At 42.0% G+C, this 22,408-nt stretch overlaps 1 protein-coding gene across 3 annotated transcripts in view; it reads right to left on the bottom strand.

Annotated features, from left to right (window-relative positions):
* Nucleotides 1-3,536: 3,536 nt before the first annotated feature.
* The window catches only part of adamts3 (ADAM metallopeptidase with thrombospondin type 1 motif, 3), a 225,245-nt gene continuing 206,373 nt past the window's right edge, over nt 3,537-22,408 (bottom strand). For all 3 annotated transcript variants that reach the window (XM_071352472.1, XM_071352473.1, XM_071352474.1), the window contains 2 exons: nt 12,437-12,554; nt 3,537-6,461 (listed from right to left, as the gene is read on the bottom strand). In XM_071352472.1, the coding sequence (XP_071208573.1) occupies nt 5,965-6,461; nt 12,437-12,554 (615 nt within the window). In that variant the 3' untranslated portion in view covers nt 3,537-5,964. The remainder of the gene's footprint in view (nt 6,462-12,436; nt 12,555-22,408) is intronic.

Genomic DNA, 22,408 nt, shown 5'->3' with positions numbered 1-22,408 from the left:
ACTGATGGTGGTAACCCTTACTGATGGCGGTAACCCTTACTGATGGCGGTAACCCTTACTGATGGCGGTAACCCTAACCCTTACTGATGGCGGTAACCCTAACCCTCACTGATGGCGGTAACCCTAACCCTCACTGATGGCGGTAACCCTAACCCTTACTGATGGCGGTAACCCTAACCCTCACTGATGGCGGTAACCCTCACTGATGGCGGTAACCCTCACTGATGGCGGTAAGCCTTACTGATGGAGGTAAGCCTTACTGATGGAGGTAACCCTTACTGATGGAGGTAACCCTTACTGATGGAGGTAACCCTTACTGATGGAGGTAACCCTTACTGATGGAGGTAACCCTTACTGATGGAGGTAACCCTTACTGATGGAGGTAACCCTTACTAATGGAGGTAACCGTTACTGATGGAGGTAACCCTAACCCTTACTAATGGAGGTAACCCTTACTGATGGTGGTAACCCTTACTGATGGCGGTAACCCTTACTGATGGAGGTAACCCTTACTGATGGAGGTAACCCTTACTGATGGCGGTAACCCTTACTGATGGTGGTAATCCTTACTGATGGTGGTAACCCTAACCCTTACTGATGTAGGTAACCCTCACTGATGGAGGTAACCCTAACCCTTACTGATGGTGGTAACCCTTACTGATGGAGGTAACCCTTACTGATGGCGGTAACCCTTACTGATGGCGGTAACCCTTACTGATGGCGGTAACCCTTACTGATGGCGGTAACCCTTACTGATGGCGGTAACCCTTACTGATGGCGGTAACCCTAACCCTTACTGATGGAGGTAACCCTAACCCTTACTGATGGCGGTAACCCTTACTGATGGCGGTAACCCTTACTGATGGCGGTAACCCTTACTGATGGCGGTAACCCTTACTGATGGCGGTAACCCTTACTGATGGCGGTAACCCTTACTGATGGCGGTAACCCTTACTGATGGCGGTAACCCTTACTGATGGCGGTAACCCTTACTGATGGCAGTAACCTTTACTGATGGCGGTAACCCTTACTGATGGTGGTAACCCTTTCTAATGAGGTACTGAACACATGCGGTGGTACTTAAGGTATATTATGTCAGTTCGGTTGCCCTCTGACACATTCTCATCAATGATAGAATGACATAAACTCTACTGTGGAAAGTTTAAAAGTCAGAGGTATCGGATTCACATGGAATTGTTGTTTAATTCAAATGTTTGAATATGAGATTATTTGTGAAGAGATTAAATGTAATTTTAGCTTACAAATGAGAGATCTGGGTTTTCATAAATTTCGCTTCTGCTCAACCAGTGGCCCGCCCCTGTGAAGAGGCATGGGTTATAAACTTTTCAGACACACCCCTCTCCCTCCACTATATAAAGCCATTGACAAAATATAACTTCCTGTTCCGTGTACATTAGGATGACGATCCGATGTCAGAATGGTTCAGATAATAACTACCGAACTAAGCCAACATCAGCATGGACTTTGGTTGTGAATGGTATGAACTTTGAACTCGTATTCACTACAGAAGTGATACCTCCTAGCCGTTGAGTTAGCAACAGCTGCTACAAACGCAGGTTAGGAAGGACAGTCCGAGTATCCAGTCTACTACACAACGACGTTACTCCAACGTATCCAGTGACCACCAGAGACATTCTTCAAAGAACAGAGGACTCGGGTTGGCGATACGGTCTTCCATCTACCACCAACCTACTGAAGCGCAGCTCAGAGTAAATATTTATTGCATTTTCCTTTTCCAAATGGGCGGTAATTTAGAATGCATAAGATACTGTATTTACGATAGCACAGCTTCGCGTATGTTCCAGTCTCCCGCTCTTTCACTAAAATCCCACCCCTTTTCTTTGTGTAACAAGCTGTCATATCTGTTCCGCCCGCTAGGGACGTTTTCCTTTATGACGGCAATTTGTAATCAAGTTATGATTTAATTGTGTATTCTGTGTGATTAGTTAGGTATTTAGTAAATAAATAATTAAACCCAATTTTGTATTGCTGATTCAACTTGTTAGCCAGGATTCTTGCAGATAACCAAGAATTTACAACTTTCAGAATATGAGACAGAATGAGATGACGATTAATTCTGACTGCTATTGACGTAAAATATTACTAAATCTTTAAGAGTTTATTCGGAAGATAACAGCTCTATAAATATTATTTCGTGGTGTCCCTCTCTAGTTAATTACATTTACATGATTAGTTCAATCAGGTAATATTAATTACGGAGAAATTATTTTATAGAATAGTATGTCATAGCAATTAATCTGGCATAGCCAAAGACACGACAGATGAATGGGCAATAATTTTGCACCTTACTTCACAAATGTATTGACATTAGGCCTAACTGAGTGATTAGGAAGGTGAGGAGGGTGATTTAAGAAAAACAATAGTGTAATGATGAGTTTGTGTCATGCCTATATCAGCAACAAATAATTTGACCGCAAGCCTTGCTGGTTGATATCTTTACTTTATAAAAATAAGCTGTTATGGGACTGTTTTATTTACTGTAACTCTATTACTAATCAAATGTATTGTAAGGAAACAAAAACATGCTACGCGTCACAGTAATCCTTTAGAATAATGCAAAACATATCCTTGACTGTATGGTTTCTAGTGTTAAAGGCAGCTCGTCAACAAATTTAAATGACAAGGGAAAATAAACTCACTAACTCTGTTCGATGTGCTTCAACATAGTTAGACAGACTACTACCCTACACATATCTCCATGTTCTCTGTGCACATGACTTCACTATTGCTAAATCTAAAGGCTCCATTCAATCCCCATCGCGGAAGTTCAGTTTTACAGAGTTATTGACATTTAAAGGCAATATTCCCACGTTAGCGGAGACTGCATTCACGGTAACGCTGTATATGTCGCCTCAATTGTAAAGTACATTTCTATCCTGGAATCTGTAACGCTTCAGTTTTAGACTGAACAGAGCCCTAAATGATTTGATAGAATTTAAACAATACTACTTTCTGTTGGTCATAGATGGACGAAATCAAGTTGTAATGAGTCGGCATAAATTTGAATGGTGTCTCTGCACTGCCCAGTGGATGTTTAAGAGTACATTCTCTGTCAGCAATTATATGAAATAGTGCCAATATTGTACAGTCGCTAAGTATGATCATATTTATTTTACAGTTATAAGCAAAGTGAAATCACACACTAAATCATTTATAATTTGATTGTTACTATATTTAGAAAGCATTTCAGTCATTTCAAGCCCCATTGCCCCACTTTTGTTGAATAGAAAACTATCATGTATGTGACCCGTGTCAGGAAGCTAGGCATATCTCGCACTTCATTACTTCACTGGAAATGCATTTTCATTACAAAAAAATATCTATTTATTTTTGGGCAGAAATGCCTTCTGGAAATCAACATTTTGCCCTTTAACTTGTAAAAACCCAACTATTTCCAAACAGAATACTTCCTGTAGGTTCAAACTTACTTGTCGACAATCTTTTATGTCTTGTTGATTTCATCAATTCAGTAATGATGAGACAGGAGACAGGAATTAGTTCAACCATTTATGTAGAACCTGACATCCACAACATATTAGAACCCCCATGATGCTCTCTACGGTATATATGGAGGGGCAAATGGTACAACCCTAACAAACTAGCTAGCGTCCTCGATCATTAAAAGCTTTGCATAACATTAGCAGCAATGTCTTAAAGACAGCACATTAACCTTAAATGACAGGGGGAAAAAAACTCACTGTCACTCTGAGCACTGTGTGTTTCAGCATAGTTCGAGACACCTACTACCCTCTATGTTCTCTGTGTTCAGTTAGGGGCAACAACATATTCATGTGTTGTTGGTTATTAACACAAGATAGTCTAATCTACCCACTCTACGTTTGACTGACGGACAGCGGGTTGAATCCACTGATGGACAGCGGGTTGAATCCACTGACGGACAGCGGGTTGAATCCACTGACGGACAGCGGGTTGAATCCACTGACGGACAGCGGGTTGAATCCACTGACGGACAGCGGGTTGAATCCACTGATGGACAGCGGGTTGAATCCACTGAGGGACAGCGGGTTGAATCCACTGAGGGACAGCGGGTTGAATCCACTGATGGACAGCGGGTTGAATCCACTGAGGGACAGCGGGTTGAATCCACTGAGGGACAGCGGGTTGAATCCACTGATGGACAGCGGGTTGAATCCACTGATGGACAGCGGGTTGAATCCACTGATGGACAGCGGGTTGAATCCACTGATGGACAGCGGGTTGAATCCACTGATGGACAGCGGGTTGAATCCACTGATGGACAGCGGGTTGAATCCACTGACGGACAGCGGGTTGAATCCACTGATGGACAGCGGGTTGAATCCACTGATGGACCGCGGGTTGAATCCACTGATGGACCGCGGGTTGAATCCACTGAGGGACAGCGGGTTGAATCCACTGATGTTCATCTGAAGTGAAAGCGTTGAGCTGGAATGAGGTGGTTGGTCTTGATGTTGGGTTTAGTTTGGTTATTATTAGAACCAATAATAATAATAATATTGTTTGGTTATTTCTACAACACCTCGGCAACCAGAAGGCACTGTACAGGAAAAAGAGCAGGACCACTATCTTAATAAATATTGACCTTCTAAATCCTATTTACAAGTACTATAAAGACAACACTAGGTACTATAAAGACAACACTAGTACTATAAAGACAACACTAGTACTATAATGACAACACTAGGTACTATAAAGACAACACTAGGTCCTATAATGACAACACAGGAGTAAGAATGATCGGTTGCACATTGAACTCAACTGAAACATCGTCAACGGTTTGTTCGCTATTGCAGTCAGATGCATTGTGGTTGACAAAATCATTTTACAATAAATAGCTCTCCCTCTCTGACAAAGCTAGACATCTATTATCATACGTTTCCAATAAAGATGTTTTTTAAGTCCATCTTTACAAAAGCATTGGCATGGAGAGCTCACACGATGTGTGTGTTAAATACTAAACAACCCCCTGGTGGTATTCCCTCTCTAAAGGGCTTTAGGGATACTATATATCAGATCACATCTCAGATGTGGTGATGGTGAGATTCCATCACACTCTGCCTGTTGTCCCCGTGTGTTCATGAAGAAATTAAACAGAGTATTGACAGCCTGATTGTGACTTGAGATCAGATGATGTATGTTCTGCTACATGTTCCTGGTTCTGGAATATCTGGATATGGTTCTGGAATATCTGGATATGGTTCTGGAATATCTGGATATGGTTCTGGAATATCTGGATATGGTTCTGAAGTATCTGGATATGGTTCTGGAATATCTGGAAATGGTTCTGGAATATCTGGATATGGTTCTGGAATATCTGGATATGGTTCTGGAATATCTGGATATGGTTCTGGAATATCTGGATATGGTTCTGGAATATCTGGATATGGTTCTGGAGATGTTAGTATGTCTGTGGGTCTGTAGTTTAGGAACCAAAAGGGGATTTAACCTTTGACAGTCATCTTGCCTTCGTTATAATAATACTGACATTTTAACGATGTTTAACATATGTACTGTATATTATATAGTTTTTACAGTGACTTTTAGAAATATCTAGATTTGTTGAAGAAAGACGAGAGCGCCAGTAAACAAAAATAGCTGGATATTGAAATTCTATACAACTGGAACGATTTCCGAAGAGTAACGTTGTAACATGACTGGGGCTTCAGTCCAACTGCTCTGGTGATACTGTATATGGTGCGTTTCAACTCAAACAACCTGTCACTGCTGCTTAGGGGGTCTCTAACACGAAAGTGAACCAGCACTTCTCCCTCCCTCGCTCCCTCACTCTTCTTCCCTCCCTCGCTCCCTTCTTCCCTCCCTCGCTCCCTCGCTCTCTCTGTCTCCCCTCCGGTGATGTTGTGAGGTGAGAAAGGCAGGGTGGAGTGTGATCTGCATGGAGTCCAGAGGAGGAACGATCCCACTTCATCTCTCCACCTCCGTTAGAGCAACCTCCGTCTCCTTGAGCAACCGGCTCTCCCTCAACGTGTTTGAACTTTGACCCTCCGTGGCATCTGACTGAACCGCGCCACCGGCAGTAAGTGATGACATCATGATGGACAGGTTCCTGCCAGCGAGGCTACTGGGGGATGGAACCCTGCGGTGGAAGGAGCTTTTCCTGGGTGGGACCGTGTGGGCGTGTCTGATGCTGGGGCATAGCGTTGAGGATCCACGGGGGGTCAGTAGAGAGCGAAGAGACAAATCACGCGTCCCATTGGGCGACTGAGTCTCCCGGAGCTGGGAGGCGGCGGCAAAGCGTACTTCCTGGTCCATCTCGGCAGCTTCTACTAGGAGGGGGGACAGGGTTCCTCTGCGTCTGCCACAGGAGTCACAACACAGTTTATTGTATCCCGGGATAGAGCAGTATCTCACCAGGACCTCCATCTGACAGAATATAGACTTATCCCCGTTACACGGCTCATCTGAAACACAAACATAATATCAGGCCTTTAAAACAGATGATATTCAAAAGTTTTGACATAGTAATACGAACATTCTCTTATATCATACATTCCCACATCCATACTTTCGTGTCAGTATCTGCTTGGTCCAGTACACAGTGAACTACCACGGCGAAAAGCAGTTAAAGGTTAGGGGATATCTCCTTATACTATATTTGTGAAAATCTCATCAATTTGGTGTAATCCCCCAATCTGTCATGGTCTTTAGTCTGAATACAGCAGTGGATTTACAGCCTCCCTCTGCTGAACGCTGTGGAAAAAGATGAATTAATGACTTCTATAGTTATTCAAATCCATCCCTCCCTCCATAGATATTCAGCTCCCTCCCTAGTTATTCAGCTCCCTCCCTAGTTATTCAGCTCCCTCCCTAGTTATTCAGCTCCCTCCCTCCCTAGTTATTCAGCTCCCTCCCTCCCTAGTTATTCAGCTCCCTCCCTCCCTAGTTATTCAGCTCCCTCCCTCCCTAGTTATTCAGCTCCCTCCCTCCCTAGTTATTCAGCTCCCTCCCTCCCTAGTTATTCAGCTCCCTCCCTCCCTAGTTATTCAGCTCCCTCCCTAGTTATTCAGCTCCCTCCCTAGTTATTCAGCTCCCTCCCTAGTTATTCAGCTCCCTCCCACCCTAGTTATTCAGCTCCCTCCCTCCCTAGTTATTCACATGGGTGGAAGTTCAATAACTGTCCCTGAACAAGGCAGTTAACCCACTGTTCCTAGGCCGAAATTGAAAATAAGAATTTGTTCTTAACTGACTTGCCTAGTTAAAAAAGGTATAATAAAAATTAAATTAAAAAATGTCACTTCCCTCCCTCCCTGGTAATTCAGCTCCCTTCCACCATAGTTATTCAACTCCCCCCCTCCCTCCCTCCCTAGTTATTCAGCTCCCTCCCGCCCTAGTTATTCAGGTCCCTCCCTCCCTAGTTATTCAACTCCCTCCCTCCCTAGTTATTCAACTCCCTCCCTCCCTCCCTAGTTATTCAGCATCCTCCCTCCCTAGTTTTTCAGCTCCCCCCCTCCCACCCTAGCTATTCAGCTCCCTCCCTAGTTATTCAGCTCCCTCCCTCCCTAGTTATTCAGCACCCTCCCTCCCTAGTTATTCAGCACCCTCCCTCCCTAGTTATTCAGCACCCTCCCTCCCTAGTTATTCAGCACCCTCCCTCCCTAGTTATTCAGCACCCTCCCTCCCTAGTTATTCAGCACCCTCCCTCCCTAGTTATTCAGCACCCTCCCTCCCTAGTTATTCAGCACCCTCCCTCCCTAGTTATTCAGCACCCTCCCTCCCTAGTTATTCAGCACCCTCCCTCCCTAGTTATTCAGCACCCTCCCTCCCTAGTTATTCAGCACCCTCCCTAGTTATTCAGATGGGTGGACGTTCAATAACTGTCCCTGACCAAGGCAGTTAACCCACTGTTCCTAGGCCGAAATTGAAAATAAGAATTTGTTCTTAACTGACTTGCCTAGTTAAAAAAGGTATAATAAAAATTAAATAAAAAAATGTCACTTCCCTCCCTCCCTGGTAATTCAGCTCCCTTCCACCATAGTTATTCAGCTCCCTCCCTCCCTAGTTATTCAGCTCCCTCCCTCCCTAGTTATTCAGCTCCCTCCCTCCCTAGTTATTCAGCTCCCTCCCTCCCTAGTTATTCAGCTCCCTCCCTCCCTAGTTATTCAGCTCCCTCCCTCCCTAGTTATTCAGCTCCCTCCCTCCCTAGTTATTCAGCTCCCTCCCTCCCTAGTTATTCAGCTCCCTCCCTCCCTAGTTATTCAGCTCCCTCCCTCCCTAGTTATTCAGCTCCCTCCCTCCCTAGTTATTCAGCTCCCTCCCTCCCTAGTTATTCAGCTCCCTCCCTCCCTAGTTATTCAGCTCCCTCCCTCCCTAGTTATTCAGCTCCCTCCCTCCCTAGTTATTCAGCTCCCTCCCTCCCTAGTTATTCAGCTCCCTCCCTCCCTAGTTATTCAGCTCCCTCCCTCCCTAGTTATTCAGCTCCCTCCCTCCCTAGTTATTCAGCTCCCTCCCTCCCTAGTTATTCAGCTCCCTCCCTCCCTAGTTATTCAGCTCCCTCCCTCCCTAGTTATTCAGCTCCCTCCCTCCCTAGTTATTCAGCTCCCTCCCTCCCTAGTTATTCAGCTCCCTCCCTCCCTAGTTATTCAGCTCCCTCCCTCCCTAGTTATTCAGCTCCCTCCCTCCCTAGTTATTCAGCTCCCTCCCTCCCTAGTTATTCAGCTCCCTCCCTCCCTAGTTTTTCAGCTCCCTCCCCCCCTAGTTTTTCAGCTCCCTCCCTCCCTCCCTAGTTTTTCAGCTCCCTCCCTCCCTAGTTATTCAGCTCCCTCCCTCCCTAGTTATTCAGCTCCCTCCCTCCCTAGTTATTCAGCTCCCTCCCTCCCTAGTTATTCAGCTCCCTCCCTCCCTAGTTATTCAGCTCCCTCCCTCCCTAGTTATTCAGCTCCCTCCCTCCCTAGTTATTCAGCTCCCTCCCTCCCTAGTTATTCAGCTCCCTCCCTCCCTAGCTATTCAGCTCCCTCCCTCCCTAGCTATTCAGCTCCCTCCCTCCCTAGTTATTCAGCTCCCTCCCTCCCTAGCTATTCAGCTCCCTCCCTAGTTATTAAACACCCTCCCTCCCTAGATATTCGGCTCCCTCCCTCCCTCCCTAGTTATTCCGCTCCCTCCCTAGTTATTCGGCTCCCTCCCTAGTTATTCGGCTCCCTCCCTAGTTATTCGGCTCCCTCCCTAGTTATTCGGCTCCCTCCCTCCCTAGTTATTCAGCTCCCTCCCTCCCTAGTTATTCAGCTCCCTCCCTCCCTAGTTATTCAGCTCCCTCCCTCCCTAGTTATTCAGCTCCCTCCCTCCCTAGTTATTCAGCTCCCTCCCTCTAGTTATTCAGCTCCCTCCCTCCCTAGTTTTTCAGCTCCCTCCCTCCCTAGTTTTTCAGCTCCCACCCTCCCTCCCGAGTTTTTCAGCTCCCTCCATACCTCCCTAGTTATTCAGCTCCCTCCCTCCCTCCCTAGTTATTCAGCTCCCTCCCTCCCTCCCTAGTTATTCAGCTCCCTCCCTCCCTAGTTATTCAGCTCCCTCCCTCCCTAGTTATTCAGCTCCCTCCCTCCCTAGTTATTCAGCTCCCTCCCTCCCTAGTTATTCAGCTCCCTCCCTCCCTAGTTATTCAGCTCCCTCCCTCCCTAGTTATTCAGCTCCCTCCCTCCCTAGTTATTCAGCTCCCTCCCTCCCTAATTATTCAGCTCCCTCCCTCCCTAGTTATTCAGCTCCCTCCCGCCCTAGTTATTCAGCTCCCTCCCTCCCTAGTTATTCAGCTCCCTCCCTCCCTAGTTATTCAACTCCCTCTCTCCCTCCCTAGTTATTCATATCCCTCCCTCCCTAGTTATTCAACTCCCTCTCTCCCTCCCTAGTTATTCATATCCCTCCATAGTTACTCAACGATCTTCCTCCCTCCCTCCCCAATTGTTCATCTATCTCTCTCCCTCCCTAGTTATTCAACTCCCTCCCTACCCCCCCAGTTATTCAACTCCCTCCCTACCCCCCCAGTTATTCAGGTCCCTCCCCCCCTAGTTATTCAACACCCTCCCTACCTCCCTAGTTATTCAGCTCTCTCTCTCCCTCCCTAGTTATTCATATCCCTCCGTAGTTACTCAACTATCTTCCTCCCTCCCTCCCAAGTTATTCAACTCCCCCCCACCCTCCCTAGTTATTCAGCTCCCTCCCTCCCTAGTTATTCAGCTCCCTCCCTCCCTGGTTGTTCAGCTCCCTCCCTCCCTGGTTGTTCAGCTCCCTCCCTCCCTGGTTGTTCAGCTCCCTCCCTCCCTCCCTGGTTGTTCAGCTCCCTCCCTCCCTCCCTGGTTGTTCAGCTCCCTCCCTCCCTCCCTGGTTGTTCAGCTCCCTCCCTCCCTCCCTCCCTGGTTGTTCAGATCCCTCCCTCCCTGGTTATTCAGCTCCCTCCCTCCCTAGTTATTCAGCTCCCTCCCTCCCTAGTTATTCAGCTCCCTCCCTCCCTAGTTATTCAGCTCCCTCCCTCCCTAGTTATTCAGCTCCCTCCCTCCCTAGTTATTCAGCTCCCTCCCTCCCTAGTTATTCAGCTCCCTCCCTCCCTAGTTATTCAGCTCCCTCCCTCCCTAGTTATTCAGCTCCCTCCCTCCCTCCCTAGTTATTCAGCTCCCTCCCTCCCTAGTTATTCAGCTCCCCCTCCCTAGTGTATTCAGCTCCCCCTCCCTAGTGTATTCAGCTCCCCCTCCCTAGTGTATTCAACTCCCTCCCTCCCTAGTGTATTCAACTCCCTCCCTCCCTAGTGTATTCAACTCCCTCCCTCCCTAGTGTATTCAACTCCCTCCCTCCCTAGTGTATTCAACTCCCTCCCTTCCTAGTGTATTCAACTCCCTCCCTCCCTAGTGTATTCAACTCCCTCCCTTCCTAGTTATTTAGCTCCCTCCCTCCCTAGTTATTCAGCTCTCTCTCTCCCTCCCTAGTTATTCATATCCCTCCGTAGTTACTCAACTATCTTCCTCCCTCCCTCCCCAATTGTTCATCTACCTCTCTCCCTCCCTAGTTATTAAAATCCATCCCTCGTTATTAAGCTCTCTCTCTCCCTCCCTAGTTATCAATATCCTTCCCTCAGTAGTTATGGAACTACCTCCCGAGTAATTTTTCTCCCTCCCTAGTTGTACAACTCAATTCCACCCTAGGTATTCAACTCCCTAGTTGTTCGTCTCCCGCGCTCCCACACGTGTTATTGATCTAACTCCCTCCCTCCATAGTTATTCAGCTCCCTCCCGCCCTAGTTATTCAGCTCCCTCCCGCCCTAGTTATTCATCTCCCTCCCTACCTAGTTATTCATCTCACTCCCTCCCTCCTAGTTATTCAACTCCCTCCCTTCCTAGTTATTCATCTTCCTCCCTTCCTAGTTATTCATCTTCCTCCCTGCCTAGTTATTCAACTTCCTCCCTGCCTAGTTATTCAACTTGGTTCCATGATTAATGAGCTGAAATAAAAGATCCCAGAAATGTTCCATATGCATTAAAAGCTTATTTCTCTCAAATGTTTTGCATAAATTTGTTACATCCGGCCTCACAACTGCATTTAACCACGCCAGCCCAGAAACTCCACATCCGTCTTCTTCACCTGCGGGATCATCTGAGACCAGCCACTCGGACAGCTGATGAAACCGAAGAGTATTTCTGTCTGTAATAAAGCCTTTTGTGGGGAAAAACTCATTCTGATTTGCTGGTCCTGGCTCACCCATGGCTGCGCCCCTGCCCAATCATGTAAAAATCATAGATTAGGGCCTAATTTATTTATTTCAATTGACTGATTTCCTTATATAATAAAACAAATAGTATATTATATATTTTTTTACTTTACTTTATATTTATTTAGTAGTAAATATTTTCTTAACCAAATATCTAAATGATCCATAGTATGGACATCTTAAAACAATTCCATATGTCAGCATAGCACCCCCCCCCCCCCCCCCCTCAGGAGAGCTTAGGGTTAGGTATGGGGGTTTGAGGGGTTCGGATTAGGACTCAGGTCTCAGGAGTGGTTAGGGTTAGGTATGGGGGTCTGAGGGGTTAGGATTAGGACTCGGGTCTCAGGAGAGGTTAGGGTTAGGTATGGGGATCTGAGGGGTTAGGATTAGGACTCAGGTCTCAGGAGTGGTTAGGGTTAGGACTCAAACCACAGGGTTGGTTAGGATTAGGACTCAGGTCTCAGGAGTGGTTAGATATGGGGGTCTGAAAGGTTAGGGTTAGAACTCAAACCACAGGGTTGGTTGGGTTAGAATAGTTCCAGACAACAGTCCTTCAAGAGGAAAGGTTTAAAGACTAGGTTGGTGATAGCTACAATAATTATAAAACAACAAAATCACACCAACATGTAAAAAATGTAATTGATAGTCAGGGTTAATGTTAAGGTCAGGGTTAGAGTACGGGTTGTATCTCACCGTGACAGGGTCCTGGTTTGCAGGGTCTGTGGGCCTCAGGTCTCTCTCCATTACACTGATCTCCAATACGACACGTCACTAAGCGCCTCTCCACCCCCTCACCACATGTCACTGAGCACTGAAACACAACACACATATACAGTGGGGCAAAAAAGTATTTAGTCAGCCACCAATTGTGCAAGTTCTCCCACTTAAAAAGATGAGAGGCCTGTAATTGTCATCATAGGTACACTTCAAAAGCATTCCAGGTGAAGCTGGTTGAGAGAATGCCAAGAGTGTGCAAAGCTGCCATGAAGAATCTCAAATATAAAATATATTTTGATTTGTTTAACACTTTTTTGGTTACTACATGATTCCATATGTGTTATTTCATAGTTTTGACCAGGTATAACTATAACTCATTACCTCTGACCAGGTATAACTATAACTCATTATCTCTGACCAGGTATAACTATAACTCATTACTGCTGACCAGGTATAACTATAACTCATTACCTCTGACCAGGTATAACTATAACTCATTATCTCTGACCAGGTATAACTATAACTCATTACCTCTGACCAGGTATAACTATAACTCATTACCGCTGACCAGGTATAACTATAACTCATTACCGCTGACCAGGTATAACTATAACTCATTACCGCTGACCAGGTATAACTATAACTCATTACCGCTGACCAGGTATAACTATAACTCATTACCTCTGACCAGGCATAACTATAACTCATTACTGCTGACCAGGTATAACTATATCTCATTACCTCTGACCAGGTATAACTATAACTCATTACCTCTGACCAGGCATAACTATAACTCATTACTGCTGACCAGGTATAACTATAACTCATTACCGCTGACCAGGTATAACTATAACTCATTACCGCTGACCAGGTATAACTATAACTCATTACCGCTGACCAGGTATAACTATAACTCATTACCTCTGACCAGGTATAACTATAACTCATTACCTCTGACCAGGTATAACTATAACTCATTACCTCTGACCAGGTATAACTATAACTCATTACCGCTGACCAGGTATAACTATGACTCATTACCTCTGACCAGGTATAACTATAACTCATTACCGCTGACCAGGTATAACTATAACTCATTACCGCTGACCAGGTATAACTATAACTCATTATCGCTGACCAGGTATAACTATAACTCATTATCGCTGACCAGGTATAACTATAACTCATTATCTCTGACCAGGTATAACTATAACTCATTATCTCTGACCAGGTATAACTATAACTCATTATCTCTGACCAGGTATAACTATAACTCATTACCTCTGACCAGGTATAACTATAACTCATTACCTCTGACCAGGTATAACTATGACTCATTACCTCTGACCAGGTATAACTATAACTCATTACCTCTGACCAGGTATAACTATAACTCATTACCGCTGACCAGGTATTACTATAACTCATTACCTCTGACCAGGTATAACTATAACTCATTATCTCTGACCAGGTATAACTATAACTCATTATCTCTGACCAGGTATAACTATAACTCATTACTGCTGATCAGGTATAACTATAACTCATTACTGCTGACCAGGTATAACTATAACTCATTACTGCTGACCAGGTATAACTATAACTCATTACTGCTGACCAGGTATAACTATAACTCATTATCTCTGACCAGGTATAACTATATCTCATTATCTCTGACCAGGTATAACTATAACTCATTACCTCTGACCAGGTATAACTATAACTCATTATCTCTGACCAGGTATAACTATATCTCATTATCTCTGACCAGGTATAACTATAACTCATTACCTCTGACCAGGTATAACTATAACTCATTATCTCTGACCAGGTATAACTATAACTCATTACTGCTGATCAGGTATAACTATAACTCATTACTGCTGACCAGGTATAACTATAACTCATTACTGCTGACCAGGTATAACTATAACTCATTACTGCTGACCAGGTATAACTATAACTCATTATCTCTGACCAGGTATAACTATATCTCATTATCTCTGACCAGGTATAACTATAACTCATTACCTCTGACCAGGTATAACTATAACTCATTACCTCTCACCAGGTATAACTATAACTCATTATCTCTGACCAGGTATAACTATAACTCATTACCTCTGACCAGGTATAACTATAACTCATTACCTCTGACCAGGCATAACTATAACTCATTACTGCTGACCAGGTATAACTATAACTCATTACCTCTGACCAGGTATAACTATAACTCATTACCGCTGACCAGGTATAACTATAACTCATTACTGCTGACCAGGTATAACTATAACTCATTACCTCTGACCAGGTATTACTATAACTCATTACCTCTGACCAGGTATAACTATAACTCATTATCTCTGACCAGGTATAACTATAACTCATTACCTCTGACCAGGTATAACTATAACTCATTATCTCTGACCAGGTATAACTATATCTCATTATCTCTGACCAGGTATAACTATAACTCATTACCTCTGACCAGGTATAACTATAACTCATTATCTCTGACCAGGTATAACTATAACTCATTACTGCTGATCAGGTATAACTATAACTCATTACTGCTGACCAGGTATAACTATAACTCATTACTGCTGACCAGGTATAACTATAACTCATTACTGCTGACCAGGTATAACTATAACTCATTATCTCTGACCAGGTATAACTATATCTCATTATCTCTGACCAGGTATAACTATAACTCATTACCTCTGACCAGGTATAACTATAACTCATTATCTCTCACCAGGTATAACTATAACTCATTATCTCTGACCAGGTATAACTATAACTCATTATCTCTGACCAGGTATAACTATAACTCATTACCTCTGACCAGGTATAACTATAACTCATTACCTCTGACCAGGCATAACTATAACTCATTACTGCTGACCAGGTATAACTATAACTCATTACTTCTGACCAGGTATAACTATAACTCATTACCGCTGACCAGGTATAACTATAACTCATTACCGCTGACCAGGTATAACTATAACTCATTACCTCTGACCAGGTATAACTATAACTCATTACCGCTGACCAGGTATAACTATAACTCATTACAGCTGACCAGGTATAACTATAACTCATTATCTCTGACCAGGTATAACTATAACTCATTACCGCTGACCAGGTATAACTATAACTCATTACCGCTGACCAGGTATAACTATATCTCATTACCTCTGACCAGGTATAACTATAACTCATTACTGCTGACCAGGTATAACTATAACTCATTACCTCTGACCAGGTATAACTATAACTCATTACCTCTGACCAGGTATAACTATAACTCATTACCTCTGACCAGGTATAACTATAACTCATTACCTCTGACCAGGTATACCTATAACTCATTACCTCTGACCAGGTATAACTATAACTCATTACCTCTGACCAGGTATAACTATAACTCATTACCTCTGACCAGGTATAACTATATCTCATTATCTCTGACCAAGTATAACTATAACTCATTACCTCTGACCAGGCATAACTATATCTCATTACCTCTGACCAGGTATAACTATAACTCATTACCTCTGACCAGGTATAACTATAACTCATTACTGCTGACCAGGTATAACTATAACTCATTACCTCTGACCAGGTATAACTATAACTCATTACCTCTGACCAGGTATAACTATGACTCATTACCTCTGACCAGGTATAACTATAACTCATTACCTCTGACCAGATATAACTATAACTCATTACCTCTGACCAGGTATAACTATAACTCATTACCTCTGACCAGGTATAACTATAACTCATTACCTCTGACCAGGTATAACTATAACTCATTACTGCTGACCAGGTATAACTATAACTCATTACCTCTGACCAGGTATAACTATAACTCATTACTGCTGACCAGGCATAACTATAACTCATTACCTCTGACCAGGTATAACTATAACTCATTACCTCTGACCAGGTATAACTATAACTCATTACTGCTGACCAGGTATAACTATAACTCATTATCTCTGACCAGGTATAACTATAACTCATTACCTCTGACCAGGTATAACTATAACTCATTAGCGCTGACCAGGTATAACTATAACTCATTATCTCTGACCAGGTATAACTATAACTCATTACCTCTGACCAGGTATAACTATAACTCATTACCTCTGACCAGGTATAACTATAACTCATTACCTCTGACCAGGTATAACTATAACTCATTACCTCTGACCAGGTATAACTATAACTCATTATCTCTGACCAGGTATAACTATAACTCATTACCTCTGACCAGGTATAACTATGACTCATTACCTCTGACCAGGTATAACTATAACTCATTACCTCTGACCAGGTATAACTATAACTCATTACCTCTGACCAGGTATAACTATAACTCATTAGCGCTGACCAGGTATAACTATAACTCATTATCTCTGACCAGGTATAACTATAACTCATTACCTCTGACCAGGTATAACTATAACTCATTACCTCTGACCAGGTATAACTATAACTCATCACCTCTGACCAGGTATAACTATAACTCATTACCTCTGACCAGGCATAACTATAACTCATTACCTCTGACCAGGTATAACTATAACTCATTATCTCTGACCAGGTATAACTATAACTCATTACCTCTGACCAGGTATAACTATAACTCATTACTGCTGACCAGGTATAACTATAACTCATTACTGCTGACCAGGTATAACTATAACTCATTACCTCTGACCAGGTATAACTATGACTCATTACCTCTGACCAGGTATAACTATAACTCATTACCTCTGACCAGGTATAACTATAACTCATTACCTCTGACCAGGTATAACTATAACTCATTACTGCTGACCAGGTATAACTATAACTCATTACCTCTGACCAGGTATAACTATAACTCATTACCTCTGACCAGGTATAACTATAACTCATTACCTCTGACCAGGTATAACTATAACTCATTACCTCTGACCAGGTATAACTATAACTCATTACCTCTCACCAGGTATAACTATAACTCATTACCGCTGACCAGGTATAACTATAACTCATTACCTCTGACCAGGTATAACTATAACTCATTACCTCTGACCAGGTATAACTATAACTCATTACTGCTGACCAGGTATAACTATAACTCATTACCTCTGACCAGGTATAACTATGACTCATTACCTCTGACCAGGTATAACTATAACTCATTACCTCTGACCAGGTATAACTATAACTCATTACCTCTGACCAGGTATAACTATAACTCATTACCTCTGACCAGGTATAACTATAACTCATTACCTCTGACCAGGTATAACTATAACTCATTACCTCTGACCAGGTATAACTATAACTCATTACCTCTGACCAGGTATAACTATAACTCATTACTGCTGACCAGGTATAACTATAACTCATTACCTCTGACCAGGTATAACTATAACTCATTACTGCTGACCAGGCATAACTATAACTCATTACCTCTGACCAGGTATAACTATAACTCATTACCTCTGACCAGGTATAACTATAACTCATTACCTCTGACCAGGTATAACTATAACTCATTACTGCTGACCAGGTATAATTATAACTCATTACCTCTGACCAGGTATAACTATGACTCATTACCTCTGACCAGGTATAACTATAACTCATTACCTCTGACCAGGTATAACTATAACTCATTACCTCTGACCAGGTATAACTATAACTCATTACTGCTGACCAGGTATAACTATAACTCATTACCTCTGACCAGGTATAACTATAACTCATTACCTCTGACCAGGTATAACTATAACTCATTAGCGCTGACCAGGTATAACTATAACTCATTATCTCTGACCAGGTATAACTATAACTCATTACCTCTGGCCAGGTATAACTATAACTCATTACCTCTGACCAGGTATAACTATAACTCATTACCTCTGACCAGGTATAACTATAACTCATTACCTCTGACCAGGTACAACTATAACTCATTACCTCTGACCAGGTATAACTATATCTCATTATCTCTGACCAAGTATAACTATAACTCATTACCTCTGACCAGGCATAACTATATCTCATTACCTCTGACCAGGTATAACTATAACTCATTACCTCTGACCAGGAATAACTATAACTCATTACTGCTGACCAGGTATAACTATAACTCATTACCTCTGACCAGGTATAACTATAACTCATTACCTCTGACCAGGTATAACTATAACTCATTACCTCTGACCAGGTATAACTATAACTCATTACCTCTGACCAGGTATAACTATATCTCATTACCTCTGACCAGGTATAACTATAACTCATTACCTCTGACCAGGTATAACTATAACTCATTACTGCTGACCAGGTATAACTATAACTCATTATCTCTGACCAGGTATAACTATAACTCATTATCTCTGACCAGGTATAACTATAACTCATTACCTCTGACCAGGTATAACTATATCTCATTACCTCTGACCAGGTATAACTATAACTCATTACCTCTGACCAGGTATAACTATGACTCATTACCTCTGACCAGGTATAACTATAACTCATTATCTCTGACCAGGTATAACTATAACTCATTACCTCTGACCAGGTATAACTATAACTCATTACCTCTGACCAGGTATAACTATAACTCATTACCGCTGACCAGGTATAACTATAACTCATTACCTCTGACCAGGTATAACTATAACTCATTATCTCTGACCAGGTATAACTATAACTCATTATCTCTGACCAGGTATAACTATAACGCATTACCTCTGACCAGGTATAACTATATCTCATTATCTCTGACCAGGTATAACTATATCTCATTACCTCTGACCAGGTATAACTATAACTCATTACTGCTGACCAGGTATAACTATAACTCATTACCTCTGACCAGGTATAACTATAACTCATTACCTCTGACCAGGTATAACTATAACTCATTACCGCTGACCAGGTATAACTATAACTCATTACTGCTGACCAGGTATAACTATAACTCATTATCTCTGACCAGGTATAACTATAACTCATTACCGCTGACCAGGTATAACTATAACTCATTACCGCTGACCAGGTATAACTATATCTCATTACCTCTGACCAGGTATAACTATAACTCATTACTGCTGACCAGGTATAACTATAACTCATTACCTCTGACCAGGTATAACTATAACTCATTACCTCTGACCAGGTATAACTATAACTCATTACATCTGACCAGGTATAACTATAACTCATTACCTCTGACCAGGTATACCTATAACTCATTACCTCTGACCAGGTATAACTATAACTCATTACCTCTGACCAGGTACAACTATAACTCATTACCTCTGACCAGGTATAACTATATCTCATTATCTCTGACCAAGTATAACTATAACTCATTACCTCTGACCAGGCATAACTATATCTCATTACCTCTGACCAGGTATAACTATAACTCATTACCTCTGACCAGGAATAACTATAACTCATTACTGCTGACCAGGTATAACTATAACTCATTACCTCTGACCAGGTATAACTATAACTCATTACCTCTGACCAGGTATAACTATAACTCATTACCTCTGACCAGGTATAACTATAACTCATTACCTCTGACCAGGTATAACTATATCTCATTACCTCTGACCAGGTATAACTATAACTCATTACCTCTGACCAGGTATAACTATAACTCATTACCTCTGACCAGGTATAACTATAACTCATTACTGCTGACCAGGTATAACTATAACTCATTATCTCTGACCAGGTATAACTATAACTCATTATCTCTGACCAGGTATAACTATAACTCATTACCTCTGACCAGGTATAACTATATCTCATTACCTCTGACCAGGTATAACTATAACTCATTACCTCTGACCAGGTATAACTATGACTCATTACCTCTGACCAGGTATAACTATAACTCATTACCTCTGACCAGGTACAACTATAACTCATTACCTCTGACCAGGTATAACTATAACTCATTACCTCTGACCAGGAATAACTATAACTCATTACTGCTGACCAGGTATAACTATAACTCATTACCTCTGACCAGGTATAACTATAACTCATTACCTCTGACCAGGTATAACTATAACTCATTACCTCTGACCAGGTATAACTATAACTCATTACCTCTGACCAGGTATAACTATATCTCATTACCTCTGACCAGGTATAACTATAACTCATTACCTCTGACCAGGTATAACTATAACTCATTACCTCTGACCAGGTATAACTATAACTCATTACTGCTGACCAGGTATAACTATAACTCATTATCTCTGACCAGGTATAACTATAACTCATTATCTCTGACCAGGTATAACTATAACTCATTACCTCTGACCAGGTATAACTATATCTCATTACCTCTGACCAGGTATAACTATAACTCATTACCTCTGACCAGGTATAACTATGACTCATTACCTCTGACCAGGTATAACTATAACTCATTATCTCTGACCAGGTATAACTATAACTCATTACCTCTGACCAGGTATAACTATAACTCATTACCTCTGACCAGGTATAACTATAACTCATTACCGCTGACCAGGTATAACTATAACTCATTACCTCTGACCAGGTATAACTATAACTCATTATCTCTGACCAGGTATAACTATAACTCATTATCTCTGACCAGGTATAACTATAACGCATTACCTCTGACCAGGTATAACTATATCTCATTATCTCTGACCAGGTATAACTATAACTCATTACTGCTGACCAGGCATAACTATAACTCATTACTGCTGACCAGGTATAACTATAACTCATTATCTCTGACCAGGTATAACTATAACTCATTATCTCTGACCAGGTATAACTATAACTCATTACCTCTGACCAGGTATAACTATATCTCATTATCTCTGACCAGGTATAACTATAACTCATTACTGCTGACCAGGCATAACTATAACTCATTACTGCTGACCAGGTATAACTATATCTCATTATCTCTGACCAGGTATAACTATAACTCATTACTGCTGACCAGGTATAACTATAACTCATTACTGCTGACCAGGTATAACTATAACTCATTACTGCTGACCAGGTATAACTATAACTCATTATCTCTGACCAGGTATAACTATAACTCATTATCTCTGACCAGGTATAACTATAACTCATTATCTCTGACCAGGTATAACTATAACTCATTACTGCTGACCAGGTATAACTATAACTCATTACTGCTGACCAGGTATAACTATAACTCATTATCTCTGACCAGGTATAACTATAACTCATTATCTCTGACCAGGTATAACTATAACTCATTACCTCTGACCAGGTATAACTATAACTCATTACTGCTGACCAGGTATAACTATAACTCATTATCTCTGACCAGGTATAAATATAACTCATTATCTCTGACCAGGTATAACTATAACTCATTACCTCTGACCAGGTATAACTATAACTCATTACCTCTGACCAGGTATAACTATAACTCATTACCTCTGACCAGGTATAACTATATCTCATTACCTCTGACCAGGTATAACTATAACTCATTACCTCTGACCAGGTATAACTATAACGCATTACCTCTGACCAGGTATAACTATAACTCATTACCTCTGACCAGGTATAACTATATCTCATTATCTCTGACCAGGTATAACTATAACTCATTACCTCTGACCAGGTATAACTATAACTCATTACCTCTGACCAGGTATAACTATAACTCATTACTGCTGACCAGGTATAACTATATCTCATTACCTCTGACCAGGTATAACTATATCTCATTACCTCTGACCAGGTATAACTATAACTCATTACCTCTGACCAGGTATAACTATAACTCATTACCTCTGACCAGGTATAACTATAACTCATTACCGCTGACCAGGTATAACTATAACTCATTACCTCTGACCAGGTATAACTATAACTCAT

The sequence above is a fragment of the Salvelinus alpinus genome, chromosome 19 (genome assembly GCF_045679555.1).
Source record: "Salvelinus alpinus chromosome 19, SLU_Salpinus.1, whole genome shotgun sequence".
Classification (NCBI taxonomy): Eukaryota; Metazoa; Chordata; class Actinopteri; order Salmoniformes; family Salmonidae; genus Salvelinus; species Salvelinus alpinus.
The sequence above is the reverse complement of the archived record's forward strand: the minus strand, read 5'-3'. Positions and strand labels throughout refer to the sequence as shown.